Source organism: Oncorhynchus keta, chromosome 1 (genome assembly GCF_023373465.1).
Source record: "Oncorhynchus keta strain PuntledgeMale-10-30-2019 chromosome 1, Oket_V2, whole genome shotgun sequence".
Classification (NCBI taxonomy): domain Eukaryota; kingdom Metazoa; phylum Chordata; class Actinopteri; order Salmoniformes; family Salmonidae; genus Oncorhynchus; species Oncorhynchus keta.
The window spans coordinates 5,108,742-5,125,651 of record NC_068421.1 but is presented as its reverse complement, the minus strand read 5'-3'; the positions used below and the strand labels follow the sequence as shown (position 1 = coordinate 5,125,651).

The 16,910-nt window shown below is 36.0% G+C and overlaps 1 protein-coding gene across 1 annotated transcript in view; it reads right to left on the bottom strand.

The window, feature by feature from the left end:
* st14a (ST14 transmembrane serine protease matriptase a) overlaps positions 1-16,910 on the bottom strand; it is an 84,409-nt gene that overhangs the window by 27,645 nt on the left and 39,854 nt on the right. The window contains exons 7-8 of the mRNA XM_052466223.1: positions 15,242-15,384; positions 12,663-12,766 (exon numbers count right to left, since the gene is read on the bottom strand). Of these exons, the coding sequence (XP_052322183.1) occupies positions 12,663-12,766; positions 15,242-15,384 (247 nt within the window). The remainder of the gene's footprint in view (positions 1-12,662; positions 12,767-15,241; positions 15,385-16,910) is intronic.

Genomic DNA, 16,910 nt, shown 5'->3' with positions numbered 1-16,910 from the left:
CCCAGTATAAAACACTTCACTATGTTGTAACCCCAGTATAAAACACTTCACTATGTTGTAACCCCAGTATAAAACACTTCACTATGTTATAACCCCAGTATAAAACACTTCACTATGTTGTAACCCCAATATAAAACACTTCACTGTGTTGTAACCCCAGTACAGTATAAAACACTTCACTGTGTTATAACCCCAGTATAAAACACTTCACTGTGTTATAACCCCAGTATAGTATAAAACACTTCACTATGTTATAACCCCAGTATAAAACACTTCACTATGTTGTAACCCCAGTATAAAACACTTCACTATGTTATAACCCCAGTATAAAACACTTCACTGTGTTGTAACCCCAGTATAAAACACTTCACAGTATAAAACATGTTATAACCCCAGTATAAAACACTTCACTATGTTATAACCCAGTACAGTATAAAACACTTCACTATGTTATAACCCCAGTATAAAACACTTCACTATGTTAAACAGTATAAAACACTTCACTATGTTATAACCCCAGTATAAAACACTTCACTATGTTGTAACCCCAGTATAAAACACTTCACTATGTTTATAACACTTCACTATGTTATAACCCCAGTATAAAACACTTCAGTATATAAAACACTTCACTATGTTATAACCCCAGTATAAAACACTTCACTATGTTATAACCCCAGTATAAAACACTTCACTATGTTATAACCCCAGTATAAAACACTTCACTATGTTGTTATAAAACACCCATGTTATAACCCCAGTATAAAACACTTCACTATGTTATAACCCCAGTATAAAACACTTCACTATGTTATAACCCCAGTATAAAACACTTCACTATGTTATAACCCCAGTATAAAACACTTCACTATGTTATAACCCCAGTATAAAACACTTCACTATGTTATAACCCCAGTATAAAACACTTCACTATGTTATAACCCCAGTACAGTATAAAACACTTCACTATGTTATAACCCCAGTATAAAACACTTCACTATGTTATAACCCCAGTATAAAACACTTCACTATGTTATAACCCCAGTATAAAACACTTCACTATGTTGTAACCCCAGTATAAAACACTTCACTATGTTGTAACCCCAGTATAAAACACTTCACTATGTTATAACCCCAGTATAAAACACTTCACTATGTTGTAACCCCAGTATAAAACACTTCACTATGTTGTAACCCCAGTATAAAACACTTCACTATGTTATAACCCCAGTATAAAACACTTCACTATGTTATAACCCCAGTATAAAACACTTCACTATGTTGTAACCCCAGTATAAAACACTTCACTATGTTGTAGTAGTATAAAACACTTCACTATGTTGTAACCCCAGTATAAAACACTTCACTATGTTGTAACCCCAGTATAAAACACTTCACTGTGTTATAACCCCAGTATAAAACACTTCACTATGTTATAACCCCAGTATAAAACACTTCACTATGTTATAACCCCAGTATAAAACACTTCACTATGTTGTAACCCCAGTATAAAACACTTCACTATGTTATAACCCCAGTATAAAACACTTCACTATGTTATAACCCCAGTATAAAACACTTCACTAGTACAGTATAAAACACTTCACTATGTTATAACCCCAGTATAAAACACTTCACTATGTTATAACCCCAGTATAAAACACTTCACTATGTTATAACCCCAGTATAAAACACTTCACTATGTTATAACCCCAGTATAAAACACTTCACTATGTTATAACCCCAGTATAAAACACTTCACTATGTTGTAACCCCAGTATAAAACACTTCACTATGTTGTAACCCCAGTATAAAACACTTCACTATGTTGTTATAAAAACTTCCCAGTATAAAACACTTCACTATGTTATAACCCCAGTATAAAACACTTCACTATGTTATAACCCCAGTATAAAACACTTCACTATGTTATAACCCCAGTATAAAACACTTCACTATGTTGTAACCCCAGTATAAAACACTTCACTATGTTGTAACCCCAGTATAAAACACTTCACTATGTTGTTATAAAACACTTCACCATGTTATAACCCCAGTATAAAACACTTCACTATGTTATAACCCAGTACAGTATAAAACACTTCACTATGTTATAACCCCAGTATAAAACACTTCACTATGTTATAACCCCAGTATAAAACACTTCACTATGTTGTAACCCCAGTATAAAACACTTCACTATGTTATAACCCCAGTATAAAACACTTCACTATGTTGTAACCCCAGTATAAAACACTTCACTATGTTGTTATAACCCCAGTATAAAACACTTCATAAAACACTTCACTATGTTATAACCCCAGTATAAAACACTTCACTATGTTATAACCCCAGTATAAAACACTTCACTATGTTATAACCCCCAGTATAAAACACTTCACTATGTTATAACCCCAGTATAAAAACTATGTTATAACCCCAGTATAAAACACTTCACTATGTTATAACCCCAGTATAAAACACTTCACTATGTTGTAACCCCAGTATAAAACACTTCACTATGTTGTAACCCCAGTATAAAACACTTCACTATGTTATAACCCCAGTATAAAACACTTCACTATGTTATAACCCCAGTTATATAAAACACTTCACTATGTTATAACCCCCAGTATAAAACACTTCACTATGTTATAACCCCAGTATAAAACACTTCACTATGTTATAACCCCCCAGTATAAAAAAAGTATAAAACACTTCACTATGTTATAACCCCAGTATAAAACACTTCACTATGTTGTAACCCCAGTATAAAACACTTCACTATGTTATAACCCCAGTACAGTATAAAACACTTCACTATGTTATAACCCCAGTATAAAACACTTCACTATGTTATAAAAACTTCACTATGTTGTAACCCCAGTATAAAACACTTCACTATGTTATAACCCCAGTACAGTATAACCCCAGTATAAAACACTTCACATAATGTTATAAAACACTTCACCAGTATAAAACACTTCACTATGTTATAACCCCAGTATAAAACACTTCACTATGTTATAACCCCAGTATAAAACACTTCACTATGTTGTAACCCCAGTATAAAACACTTCACTATGTTATAACCCCAGTATAAAACACTTCACTATGTTATAACCCCAGTATAAAACACTTCACTATGTTGTAACCCCAGTATAAAACACTTCACTATGTTGTAACCCCAGTATAAAACACTTCACTATGTTATAACCCCAGTATAAAACACTTCACTATGTTGTAACCCCAGTATAAAACACTTCACTATGTTGTAACCCCAGTATAAAACACTTCACTATGTTATAACCCCAGTATAAAACACTTCACTATGTTATAACCCCAGTATAAAACACTTCACTATGTTATAACCCCAGTATAAAACACTTCACTATGTTATAACCCCAGTATAAAACACTTCACTATGTTATAACCCCAGTATAAAACACTTCACTATGTTATAACCCCAGTATAAAACACTTCACTATGTTATAAAACACAGTATAAAACACTTCACTATGTTATAACCCCAGTACAGTATAAAACACTTCACTATGTTGTAACCCCAGTATAAAACACTTCACTATGTTATAACCCCAGTATAAAACACTTCACTATGTTGTAACCCCAGTATAAAACACTTCACTATGTTGTAACCCCAGTATAAAACACTTCACTATGTTGTAACCCCAGTACAGTATAAAACACTTCACTATGTTATAACCCCAGTACAGTATAAAACACTTCACTATGTTGTAACCCCAGTATAAAACACTTCACTATGTTATAACCCCAGTACAGTATAAAACACTTCACTATGTTATAACCCCAGTATAAAACACTTCACTATGTTATAACCCCAGTATAAAACACTTCACTATGTTATAACCCCAGTATAAAACACTTCACTATGTTATAACCCCAGTATAAAACACTTCACTATGTTATAACCCCAGTATAAAACACTTCACTATGTTATAACCCCAGTATAAAACACTTCACTATGTTATAACCCCAGTATAAAACACTTCACTATGTTATAACCCCAGTATAAAACACTTCACTATGTTATAACCCCAGTATAAAACACTTCACTATGTTATAACCCCAGTATAAAACACTTCACTATGTTATAACCCCAGTATAAAACACTTCACTATGTTATAACCCCAGTATAAAACACTTCACTATGTTGTAACCCCAGTATAAAACACTTCACTATGTTATAACCCCAGTATAAAACACTTCACTATGTTATAACCCCAGTATAAAACACTTCACTATGTTGTAACCCCAGTATAAAACACTTCACTATGTTATAACCCCAGTATAAAACACTTCACTGTGTTGTAACCCCAGTATAAAACACTTCACTATGTTATAACCCCAGTACAAAACACTTCACTATGTTGTAACCCCAATATAAAACACTTCACTATGTTATAACCCCAGTACAGTATAAAACACTTCACTGTGTTATAACCCCAGTATAAAACACTTCACTGTGTTATAACCCCAGTATAAAACCCTTCACTATGTTGTTATAAAACACCCTATGTTATAACAGTATAAAACACTTCACTATGTTATAACCCCAGTATAAAACACTTCACTATGTTATAACCCCAGTATAAAACACTTCACTATGTTATAACCCCAGTATAAAACACTTCACTATGTTATAACCCCAGTATAAAACACTTCACTATGTTATAACCCCAGTATAAAACACTTCACTATGTTATAACCCCAGTATAAAACACTTCACTATGTTATAACAGTATAAAACACTTCACTATGTTATAACCCCAGTATAAAACACTTCACTATGTTATAACCCCAGTATAAAACACTTCACTATGTTATAACCCCAGTATAAAACACTTCACTATGTTGTAACCCCCAGTATAAAACACTTCACTATGTTATAAAACCCCTGTGTTATAACCCCAGTATAAAACACTTCAGTATAAAACACTTCACTGTGTTGTAACCCCAGTATAAAACACTTCACTATGTTGTAACCCCAGTATAAAACACTTCACTATGTTATAACCCCAGTATAAAACACTTCACTATGTTATAAAACCCCAGTATAAAACACTTCACTATGTTATAACCCCAGTATAAAACACTTCACTATGTTATAACCCCAGTATAAAACACTTCACTATGTTGTAACCCCAGTATAAAACACTTCATAAAACACTTCACTGTGTTGTAACCCCAGTATAAAACACTTCACTATGTTGTAACCCCAGTATAAAACACTTCACTATGTTATAACCCCAGTATAAAACACTTCACTATGTTATAACCCCAGTATAAAACACTTCACTATGTTATAACCCCAGTATAAAACACTTCACTATGTTATAACCCCAGTATAAAACACTTCACTATGTTATAACCCCAGTATAAAACACTTCACTATGTTATAACCCCAGTATAAAACACTTCACTATGTTATAACCCCAGTATAAAACACTTCACTATGTTATAACCCCAGTATACTTCACTATGTTATAACCCCAGTATAAAACACTTCACTATGTTATAACCCCAGTATAAAACACTTCACTATGTTATAACCCCAGTATAAAACACTTCACTCACTATGTTATAACCCCAGTATAAAACACTTCACTATGTTTGTAACCCCAGTATAAAACACTTCACTATGTTGTAACCCCAGTATAAAACACTTCACTATGTTATAACCCCAGTATAAAACACTTCACTATGTTAACCCCAGTAACCCCAGTATAAAACACTTCACTATGTTGTAACCCCAGTATAAAAACACTTCACTATGTTATAACCCCAGTATAAAACACTTCACTATGTTATAACCCCAGTATAAAACACTTCACTATGTTATAACCCCAGTATAAAACACTTCACTAAAACACTTCACTATGTTATAACCCCAGTATAAAACACTTCACTATGTTATAACCCCAGTACAGTATAAAACACTTCACTATGTTATAACCCCAGTATAAAACACTTCACTATGTTATAACCCCAGTACAGTATAAAACACTTCACTATGTTATAACCCCAGTATAAAACACTTCACTATGTTATAACCCCAGTATAAAACACTTCACTATGTTGTAACCCCAGTATAAAACACTTCACTATGTTGTAACCCCAGTATAAAACACTTCACTATGTTATAAAACCCAGTATAAAACAGTATATAAAACACTTCTGTGTTATAACTACACTTGTTGTTAACCCCAGTATAAAACACTTCACTATGTTATAACCCCAGTATAAAACACTTCACTATGTTATAACCCCAGTATAAAACACTTCACTAGTATATAAAACACTTCACTATGTTATAACCCCAGTATAAAACACTTCACTATGTTGTAACCCCAGTATAAAACACTTCACTATGTTATAACCCCACTTCACTATATAAAACACTTCACTATGTTATAACCCCAGTATAAAACACTTCACTATGTTATAACCCCAGTATAAAACACTTCACTATGTTATAACCCCAGTATAAAACACTTCACTATGTTATAACCCCAGTATAAAACACTTCACTGTGTTATAACCCCAGTATAAAACACTTCACTATGTTATAACCCCAGTATAAAACACTTCACTGTGTTATAACCCCAGTATAAAACACTTCACTATGTTATAACCCCAGTATAAAACACTTCACTGTGTTATAACACTTCCAGTAACCCCAGTATAAAACACTTCACTGTGTTATAACCCCAGTATAAAACACTTCACTATGTTATAACCCCAGTACAGTATAAAACACTTCACTATGTTATAACCCCAGTATAAAACACTTCACTATGTTATAACCCCAGTATAAAACACTTCACTATGTTGTAACCCCAGTATAAAACACTTCACTATGTTATAACCCCAGTATAAAACACTTCACTGTGTTATAACCCCAGTACAGTATAAAACACTTCACTATGTTATAACCCCAGTATAAAACACTTCACTATGTTATAACCCCAGTATAAAACACTTCACTATGTTGTAACCCCAGTATAAAACACTTCACTATGTTATAACCCCAGTATAAAACACTTCACTATGTTGTAACCCCAGTACAGTATAAAACACTTCACTATGTTATAACCCCAGTATAAAACACTTCACATGTTATGTTATAAAACACTTCACTATGTTAGTATAAACAAAAAACTTCACTATGTTATAACCCCAGTATAAAACACTTCACTATGTTATAACCCCAGTATAAAACACTTCACTATGTTGTAACCCCAATATAAAACACTTCACTATGTTGTAACCCCAGTATAAAACACTTCACTATGTTATAACCCCAGTATAAAACACTTCACTGTGTTATAACCCCAGTATAAAACACTTCACTATGTTGTAACCCCAGTATAAAACACTTCACTATGTTGTAACCCCAGTATAAAACACTTCACTATGTTGTAACCCCAGTATAAAACACTTCACTATGTTGTAACCCCAGTATAAAACACTTCACTATGTTGTAACCCCAGTATAAAACACTTCACTATGTTATAACCCCAGTATAAAACACTTCACTATGTTATAACCCCAGTATAAAACACTTCACTATGTTGTAACCCCAGTATAAAACACTTCACTATGTTATAACCCCAGTATAAAACACTTCACTATGTTATAACCCCAGTATAAAACACTTCACTATGTTATAACCCCAGTATAAAACACTTCCAGTATAAAACACTTCACTATGTTATAACCCCAGTATAAAACACTTCACTATGTTATAACCCCAGTATAAAACACTTCACTATGTTATAACCCCAGTATAAAACACTTCATGTGTTATAACAGTATAAAACACTTCACTATGTTATAACCCCAGTATAAAACACTTCACTGTGTTATAACCCCAGTATAAAACACTTCACTGTGTTATAACCCCAGTACAGTATAAAACACTTCACTGTGTTATAACCCCAGTATAAAACACTTCACTGTGTTGTAACCCCAATATAAAACACTTCACTATGTTGTAACCCCAGTATAAAACACTTCACTATGTTATAACCCCAGTATAAAACACTTCACTATGTTGTAACCCCAGTATAAAACACTTCACTGTGTTGTAACCCCAGTATAAAACACTTCACTGTGTTGTAACCCCAGTACAGTATAAAACACTTCACTGTGTTATAACCCCAGTATAAAACACTTCACTGTGTTATAACCCCAGTATAAAACACTTCACTGTGTTATAACCCCAGTATAAAACACTTCACTGTGTTGTAACCCCAGTATAAAACACTTCACTATGTTGTAACCCCAGTATAAAACACTTCACTATGTTGTAACCCCAGTATAAAACACTTCACTGTGTTATAACCCCAGTATAAAACACTTCACTGTGTTGTAACCCCAGTATAAAACACTTCACTGTGTTGTAACCCCAGTATAAAACACTTCACTATGTTGTAACCCCAGTACAGTATAAAACACTTCACTATGTTGTAACCCCAGTATAAAACACTTCACTATGTTATAACCCCAGTATAAAACACTTCACTGTGTTATAACCCCAGTATAAAACACTTCACTGTGTTATATAAAACCCAGTACAGTATAAAACACTTCACTGTGTTGTAACCCACTATGTTGTAACCCCAGTATAAACAGTATAAAACACTTCACTGTGTTGTAACCCCAGTACAGTATAAAACACTTCACTGTGTTATAACCCCAGTATAAAACACTTCACTGTGTTGTAACCCCAGTACAGTATAAAACACTTCACTGTGTTATAACCCCAGTATAAAACACTTCACTGTGTTATAACCCCAGTATAAAACACTTCACTGTGTTATAACCCCAGTATAAAACACTTCACTGTGTTATAACCCCAGTATAAAACACTTCACTATGTTATAACCCCAGTATAAAACACTTCACTGTGTTGTAACCCCAGTACAGTATAAAACACTTCACTATGTTGTAACCCCAGTATAAAACACTTCACTATGTTATAACCCCAGTATAAAACACTTCACTGTGTTATAACCCCAGTATAAAACACTTCACTGTGTTATAACCCCAGTATAAAACACTTCACTATGTTATAACCCCAGTATAAAACACTTCACTGTGTTGTAACCCCAGTACAGTATAAAACACTTCACTATGTTATAACCCCAGTATAAAACACTTCACTGTGTTGTAACCCCAGTACAGTATAAAACACTTCACTATGTTGTAACCCTAGTATAAAACACTTCACTGTGTTATAACCCCAGTACAGTATAAAACACTTCACTATGTTATAACCCCAGTATAAAACACTTCACTGTGTTATAACCCCAGTACAGTATAAAACACTTCACTATGTTATAACCCCAGTACAGTATAAAACACTTCACTGTGTTATAACCCCAGTACAGTATAAAACACTTCACTATGTTGTAACCCCAGTATAAAACACTTCACTATGTTATAACCCCAGTATAAAACACTTCACTGTGTTGTAACCCCAGTACAGTATAAAACACTTCACTATGTTATAACCCCAGCATAAAACACTTCACTGTGTTGTAACCCCAGTACAGTATAAAACACTTCACTATGTTATAACCCCAGTATAAAACACTTCACTGTGTTGTAACCCCAGTATAAAACACGTCACTATGTTGTAACCCCAGTACAGTATAAAACACTTCACTATGTTGTAACCCCAGTATAAAACACTTCACTGTGTTGTAACCCCAGTATAAAACACTTCACTGTGTTATAACCCCAGTACAGTATAAAACACTTCACTGTGTCATAACCCCAGTATAAAACACTTCACTATGTTGTAACCCCAGTATAAAACACTTCACTATGTTATAACCCCAGTACAGTATAAAACACTTCACTATGTTGTAACCCCAGTATAAAACACTTCACTGTGTTATAACCCCAGTATAAAACACTTCACTGTGTTATAACCCCAGTATAAAACACTTCACTGTGTTATAACCCCAGTATAAAACACTTCACTGTGTTGTAACCCCAGTATAAAACACTTCACTATGTTGTAACCCCAGTATAAAACACTTCACTGTGTTGTAACCCCAGTACAGTATAAAACACTTCACTGTGTTGTAACCCCAGTACAGTATAAAACACTTCACTGTGTTATAACCCCAGTATAAAACACTTCACTGTGTTGTAACCCCAGTACAGTATAAAACACTTCACTGTGTTGTAACCCCAGTACAGTATAAAACACTTCACTGTGTTATAACCCCAGTATAAAACACTTCACTATGTTGTAACCCCAGTATAAAACACTTCACTATGTTGTAACCCCAGTATAAAACACTTCACTATGTTATAACCCCAGTATAAAACACTTCACTATGTTGTAACCCCAGTATAAAACACTTCACTGTGTTGTAACCCCAGTATAAAACACTTCACTATGTTGTAACCCCAGTATAAAACACTTCACAGTATAAAACACTTCACTATGTTGTAACCCCAGTATAAAACACTTCACTATGTTGTAACCCCAGTATAAAACACTTCACTGTGTTATAACCCCAGTATAAAACACTTCACTATGTTATAACCCCAGTATAAAACACTTCACTGTGTTATAACCCCAGTATAAAACACTTCACTGTGTTATAACCCCAGTATAAAACACTTCACTATGTTGTAACCCCAGTATAAAACACTTCACTGTGTTGTAACCCCAGTATAAAACACTTCACTGTGTTATAACCCCCAGTATAAAACACTTCACTGTGTTATAACCCCAGTACAGTAAAACACTTCACTATGTTGTAACCCCAGTATAAAACACTTCACTGTGTTGTAACCCCATGTATAACAGTATAAAACACTTCACTGTGTTATAACCCCAGTATAAAACACTTCACTGTGTTGTAACCCCAGTACAGTATAAAACACTTCACTGTGTTGTAACCCCAGTATAAAACACTTCACTATGTTAATAACCCCAGTATAAAACACTTCACTGTGTTGTAACCCCAGTATAAAACACTTCACTGTGTTGTAACCCCAGTACAGTATAAAACACTTCACTGTGTTGTAACCCCAGTATAAAACACTTCACTGTGTTATAACCCCAGTAACCCCAGTATAAAACACTTCACTGTGTTATAACCCCAGTACAGTATAAAACACTTCACTGTGTTGTAACCCCAGTATAAAACACTTCACTGTGTTATAACCCCAGTATAAAACTCACTGTGTTGTAACCCCAGTATAAAACACTTCACTGTGTTGTAACCCCAGTATAAAACACTTCACTGTGTTGTAACCCCAGTACAGTATAAAACACTTCACTGTGTTGTAACCCCAGTACAGTATAAAACACTTCACTGTGTTGTAACCCCAGTACAGTATAAAAACACTGTGTTATAACTATAAAACACTTCTGTGTTTGTATAAAACACCCAGTATAAAACACTTCACTGTGTTGTAACCCCAGTATAAAACACTTCACTGTGTTGTAACCCCAGTACAGTATAAAACACTTCACTGTGTTGTAACCCCAGTACAGTATAAAACACTTCACTGTGTTGTAACCCCAGTATAAAACACTTCACTGTGTTGTAACCCCAGTATAAAACACTTCACTATGTTGTAACCCCAGTACAGTATAAAACACTTCACTGTGTTATAACCCCAGTATAAAACACTTCACTATGTTGTAACCCCAGTATAAAACACTTCACTATGTTATAACCCCAGTATAAAACACTTCACTATGTTATAACCCCAGTATAAAACACTTCACTGTGTTGTAACCCCAGTATAAAACACTTCACTGTGTTGTAACCCCAGTATAAAACACTTCACTGTGTTATAACCCCAGTACAGTATAAAACACTTCACTGTGTTGTAACCCCAGTACAGTATAAAACACTTCACTGTGTTGTAACCCCAGTACAGTATAAAACACTTCACTGTGTTGTAACCCCAGTACAGTATAAAACACTTCACTATGTTGTAACCCCAGTATAAAACACTTCACTGTGTTGTAACCCCAGTATAAAACACTTCACTATGTTGTAACCCCAGTACAGTATAAAACACTTCACTATGTTGTAACCCCAGTACAGTATAAAACACTTCACTATGTTATAACCCCAGTATAAAACACTTCACTATGTTATAACCCCAGTATAAAACACTTCACTATGTTATAACCCCAGTATAAAACACTTCACTATGTTATAACCCCAGTATAAAACACGTCACTATGTTGTAACCCCAGTATAAAACACTTCACTATGTTGTAACCCCAGTATAAAACACTTCACTGTGTTATAACCCCAGTACAGTATAAAACACTTCACTATGTTGTAACCCCAGTATAAAACACTTCACTATGTTGTAACCCCAGTATAAAACACTTCACTATGTTGTAACCCCAATATAAAACCCTTCACTATGTTATAACCCCAGTACAGTATAAAACACTTCACTATGTTGTAACCCCAGTATAAAACACTTCACTGTGTTGTAACCCCAGTACAGTATAAAACACTTCACTATGTTGTAACCCCAGTATAAAACACTTCACTATGTTATAACCCCAGTATAAAACACGTCACTATGTTGTAACCCCAGTACAGTATAAAACACTTCCTCACCTGTATATCCCATTCACATTTGGTGTTGGGAGCATAGTAGTTGGGGTAGTTTGGGGATGTGAAAAGCCCCGTCTCTCCTGATAGCTGGCCACCACATGCCAGCTCTAAAAACAAATCACAGATGATCACAACAGACAAATCAAACATGTTTAAATAGTCGATAAGGGCCAGACGATTCCTCACCATGTGACTTAACCAGGAAAAACTCTAGCAGTAGGTGAGTAGTAGTACTGTAATAGCAGTAGTAGGTTAGTAGTAGTAGTAGGTTAGTAGTAGGTTAGTAGTAGTAGTAGTAGGTTAGTAGTAGTAGTAGGTTAGTAGTAGTAGTAGTAGTAGTAGTAGTAGTAGTAGTAGGTTAGTAGTAGTAGTAGTTGTAGGTTAGTAGTAGTAGTAGTAGTAGGTTAGTAGTAGTAGTAGTAGTAGTAGGTTAGTAGTAGTTTAGTAGTAGGTTAGTAGTAGTAGTAGTAGGTTAGTAGTAGTAGTAGTAGTAGTAGGTTAGTAGTAGTAGTAGTAGTAGGTTAGTAGTAGTAGTAGTAGGTTAGTAGTAGTAGTAGTGGTAGTAGTAGTAGGTTAGTGGTAGTAGTAGTAGTAGTAGTAGTAGGTTAGTAGTAGTAGTAGGTTAGTGGTAGTAGTAGTAGCAGCAGCAGCAGTAGTAGTAGTAGTAGTAGTACTGTAGTAGCAGTAGTAGTAGTACTGTAGTAGCAGTAGGTTAGTAGTAGTACTGTAGTAGCAGTAGTACTGTAGTAGCAGTAGTAGTACTGTGGTAGCAGTAGTAATAGTAGTAGTACTGTAGTAGTAGTAGTAGTAGTAGTTGTTGTAGGTTAGTAGTATTAATAGTAGTATAATTACTGTAGTAGTAGTAGTAGTAGTAGTAGGTTAGTAGTGGTAGTAGTAGTAGTACAACAGTAGTAGTATTAGTAGGTTAGTAGTAGTAGTAGTAGGTTAGTAGTAGTAGTAGTAATAGGTTAGTAGGTTAGTAGTAGGCGGTTAGTAGTAGTAGTAGTAGTAGGTTAGTAATGGAAGTAGGTTAGTAGTAGTAGTAGGTTAGTCATGGAAGTAGGTTCGTAGTAGGTTAGTACTAGTAGTATGTTAGTAATGGAAGTAGGTTAGTAGTAGGTTAGTAGTAGGTTAGTAGTAGTAGGTTAGTAATGGAAGTAGGTTAGTAGTAGGTTAGTAATGGAAGTAGGTTAGTAGTAGGTTAGTAATGGAAGTAGGTTAGTAGTAGTAGTAGTAGTAGGTTAGTAATGGAAGTAGGTTAGTAGTAGTAGTAGTAGGTTAGTAATGGAAGTAGGTTAGTAGTAGGTTAGTAGTAGGTTAGTAATGGAAGTAGGTTAGTCGTAGGTTAGTAATGGAAGTAGGTTAGTAGTAGGTTAGTAGTAGTAGTAGTAGTAGGTTAGTAATGGTAGTAGGTTAGTAGTAGTAGTAGTAGGTTAGTAATGGAAGTAGGTTAGTAGTAGGTTAGTAGTAGTAGTAGTAGGTTAGTAGTAGTAGTAGTAGGTTAGTAATGGAAGTAGGTTAGTAGTAGGTTAGTAGTAGTAGTAGGTTAGTAATGGCAGTAGGTTAATAGTAGGTTAGTAGTAGTAGTAGTAGTAGGTTAGTAATGGAAGTAGGTTAGTAGTAGGTTAGTAGTAGTAGTAGTAGGTTAGTAATGGAAGTAGGTTAGTAGTAGTAGTAGTAGTAGTAGTAGGTTAGTCATGGAAGTAGGTTAGTAGTAGGTTAGTACTAGTAGTAGGTTAGTAATGGAAATAGGTTAGTAGTAGTAGTAGGTTAGTAATGGAAGTAGGTTAGTAGTAGGTTAGTAGTAGTAGTAGTAGGTTAGTAATGGAAGTAGGTTAGTAGTAGGTTAGTAGTAGTAGGTTAGTAATGGAAGTAGGTTAATAGTAGTAGTAGTAGTAGTAGGTCAGTAATGGAAGTAGGTTAGTAGTAGTAGTAGTTTAGTAATGGAAGTAGGTTAGTAGTAGGTTAGTAGTAGGTTAGTAATGGAAGTAGGTTAGTAGTAGGTTAGTAGTAGGTTAGTAATGGAAGTAGGTTAGTAGTAGGTTAGTAGTAGTAGTAGTAGTAGGTTAGTAATGGTAGTAGGTTAGTAGTAGGTTAGTAGTAGTAGTAGGTTAGTAATGGAAGTAGGTTAGTAGTAGGTTAGTAGTAGTAGGTTTGTAATGGAAGTAGGTTAGTAGTAGGTTAGTAGTAGTAGGTTAGTAATGGAAGTAGGTTAGTAGTAGGTTAGTAGTAGTAGTAGTAGGTTAGTAATGGAAGTAGGTTAGTAGTAGGTTAGTAGTAGTAGTAGTAGTAGGTTAGTAATGGAAGTAGGTTAGTAGTAGTAGTAGGTTAGTAATGGAAGTAGGTTAGTAGTAGTAGTAGTAGTAGGTTAGTAGTAGTAGTAGTAGGTTAGTAGTAGTAGGTTAGTAATGGAAGTAGGTTAGTAGTAGTAGTAGTAGGTTAGTAGTAGTAGTAGGTTAGTAGTGTTAGTAGGTTAGTAGTAGTAGTAGTAGTAGGTTAGTAGTAGTAGTAGGTTAGTAGTAGTAGTAGTAGTAGGTTAGTAGTAGTAGTAGTAGTAGTAGTAGTAGACCGTGTTATAGTACCTTTGCTGTTCCGGGGGATCTGAGAGATGTGCGCTCTGAGTCCTGGGTAGTTATTTTCGTTGTTAGTTACCATGGTTACCAGCATCACGTTTCGGGAGGACTGGAAGGTCAGGGGGGAGCTGGGAGAGTGGTAGCCACAAATCCTGACGGAGATGTTTATATTATAAACAAGGGAGAGTAGTACACACAAATCCTGACGAAGAGAAGAATCTTAAAATAAAATGGGATGTCTTGCGATTGTTGACATAAGCATTAATCAAATGCTCATGCTCTGCGTTATGAAGTCCTTATTCAGGTACACTACTAGTAAATATTCCTGTGTTGATGCTCGACTCAGAGGCCCTGTACATTTCACATGATGTGTTGCTATGCCTTCAAAACCTTTTCCTGTGTAATGCTACATCTGACCACTAGAGGGCCAGAACACTGGGCTCGGGAGAGGCTTACATTTCACACACACAACCTTTGGAATTTATCTAAACTCATCCAACTGAAGAGAAGGTCTCAGGGACTGTATTTGTCTAAATTAAATAAACTAGTCATTATGTGGTATCAGAAGAAAAAGGTCCAACTCATTTCACAGAATGCAGACCAGTTATGACAACAGACTGTCACAGCAGGTGCCCTGACAACAGACTGTCACGGCAGGTGCCCTGACAACAGGCCGTTATAGCAGGTCTCCTAACCAAAGGCTGTTATAGCAGGTCTCCTAACCAGCCTGGTATAGCAGGTCTCCTAACCCAAGGCTGTTATAGCAGGTCTCCTAACCAAAGGCTGTTATAGCAGGTCTCCTAACCCAAGGCTGTTATAGCAGGTCTCCTAACCAGCCTGGTGGAGCAGGTCTCTTAACCCAAGGCTGCTATAGCAGGTCTCCTAACCAGCCTGGTATAGCAGGTCTCCTAACCAGCCTGGTATAGCAGGTCTCCTAACCAGCCTGGTGGAGCAGGTCTCTTAACCAAAGGCTGTTATAGCAGGTCTCCTAACCAGCCTGGTATAGCAGGTCTCCTAACCAGCCTGGTATAGCAGGTCTCCTAACCAGCCTGGTATAGCAGGTCTCCTAATCAGCCTGGTATAGCAGGTCTCCTAATCAGCCTGGTATAGCAGGTCTCCTAACCAGCCTGGTATAGCAGGTCTCCTAACCAGCCTGGTATAGCAGGTCTCCTAACCAGCCTGTTATAGCAGGTCTCCTAACCAGCCTGGTATAGCAGGTCTCCTAACCAGCCTGGTATAGCAGGTCTCCTAACCAGCCTGGTATAGCAGGTCTCCTAACCAGCCTGGTATAGCAGGTCTCCTAACCCAAGGCTGTTATAGCAGGTCTCCTAACCAGCCTGGTATAGCAGGTCTCCTAACCCAAGGCTGTTATAGCAGGTCTCCTAACCAGCCTGGTATAGCAGGTCTCCTAACCAGCCTGGTATAGCAGGTCTCCTAACCCAAGGCTGCTATAGCAGGTCTCCTAACCAGCCTGGTATAGCAGGTCTCCTAACCAGCCTGGTATAGCAGGTCTCCTAACCAGCCTGGTATAGCAGGTCTCCTAACCAGCCTGGTATAGCAGGTCTCCTAACCAGCCTGGTATAGCAGGTCTCCTAACCAGCCTGGTATAGCAGGTCTCCTAACCAGCCTGGTATAGCAGGTCTCCTAACCCAAGGCTGCTATAGCAGGTCTCCTAACC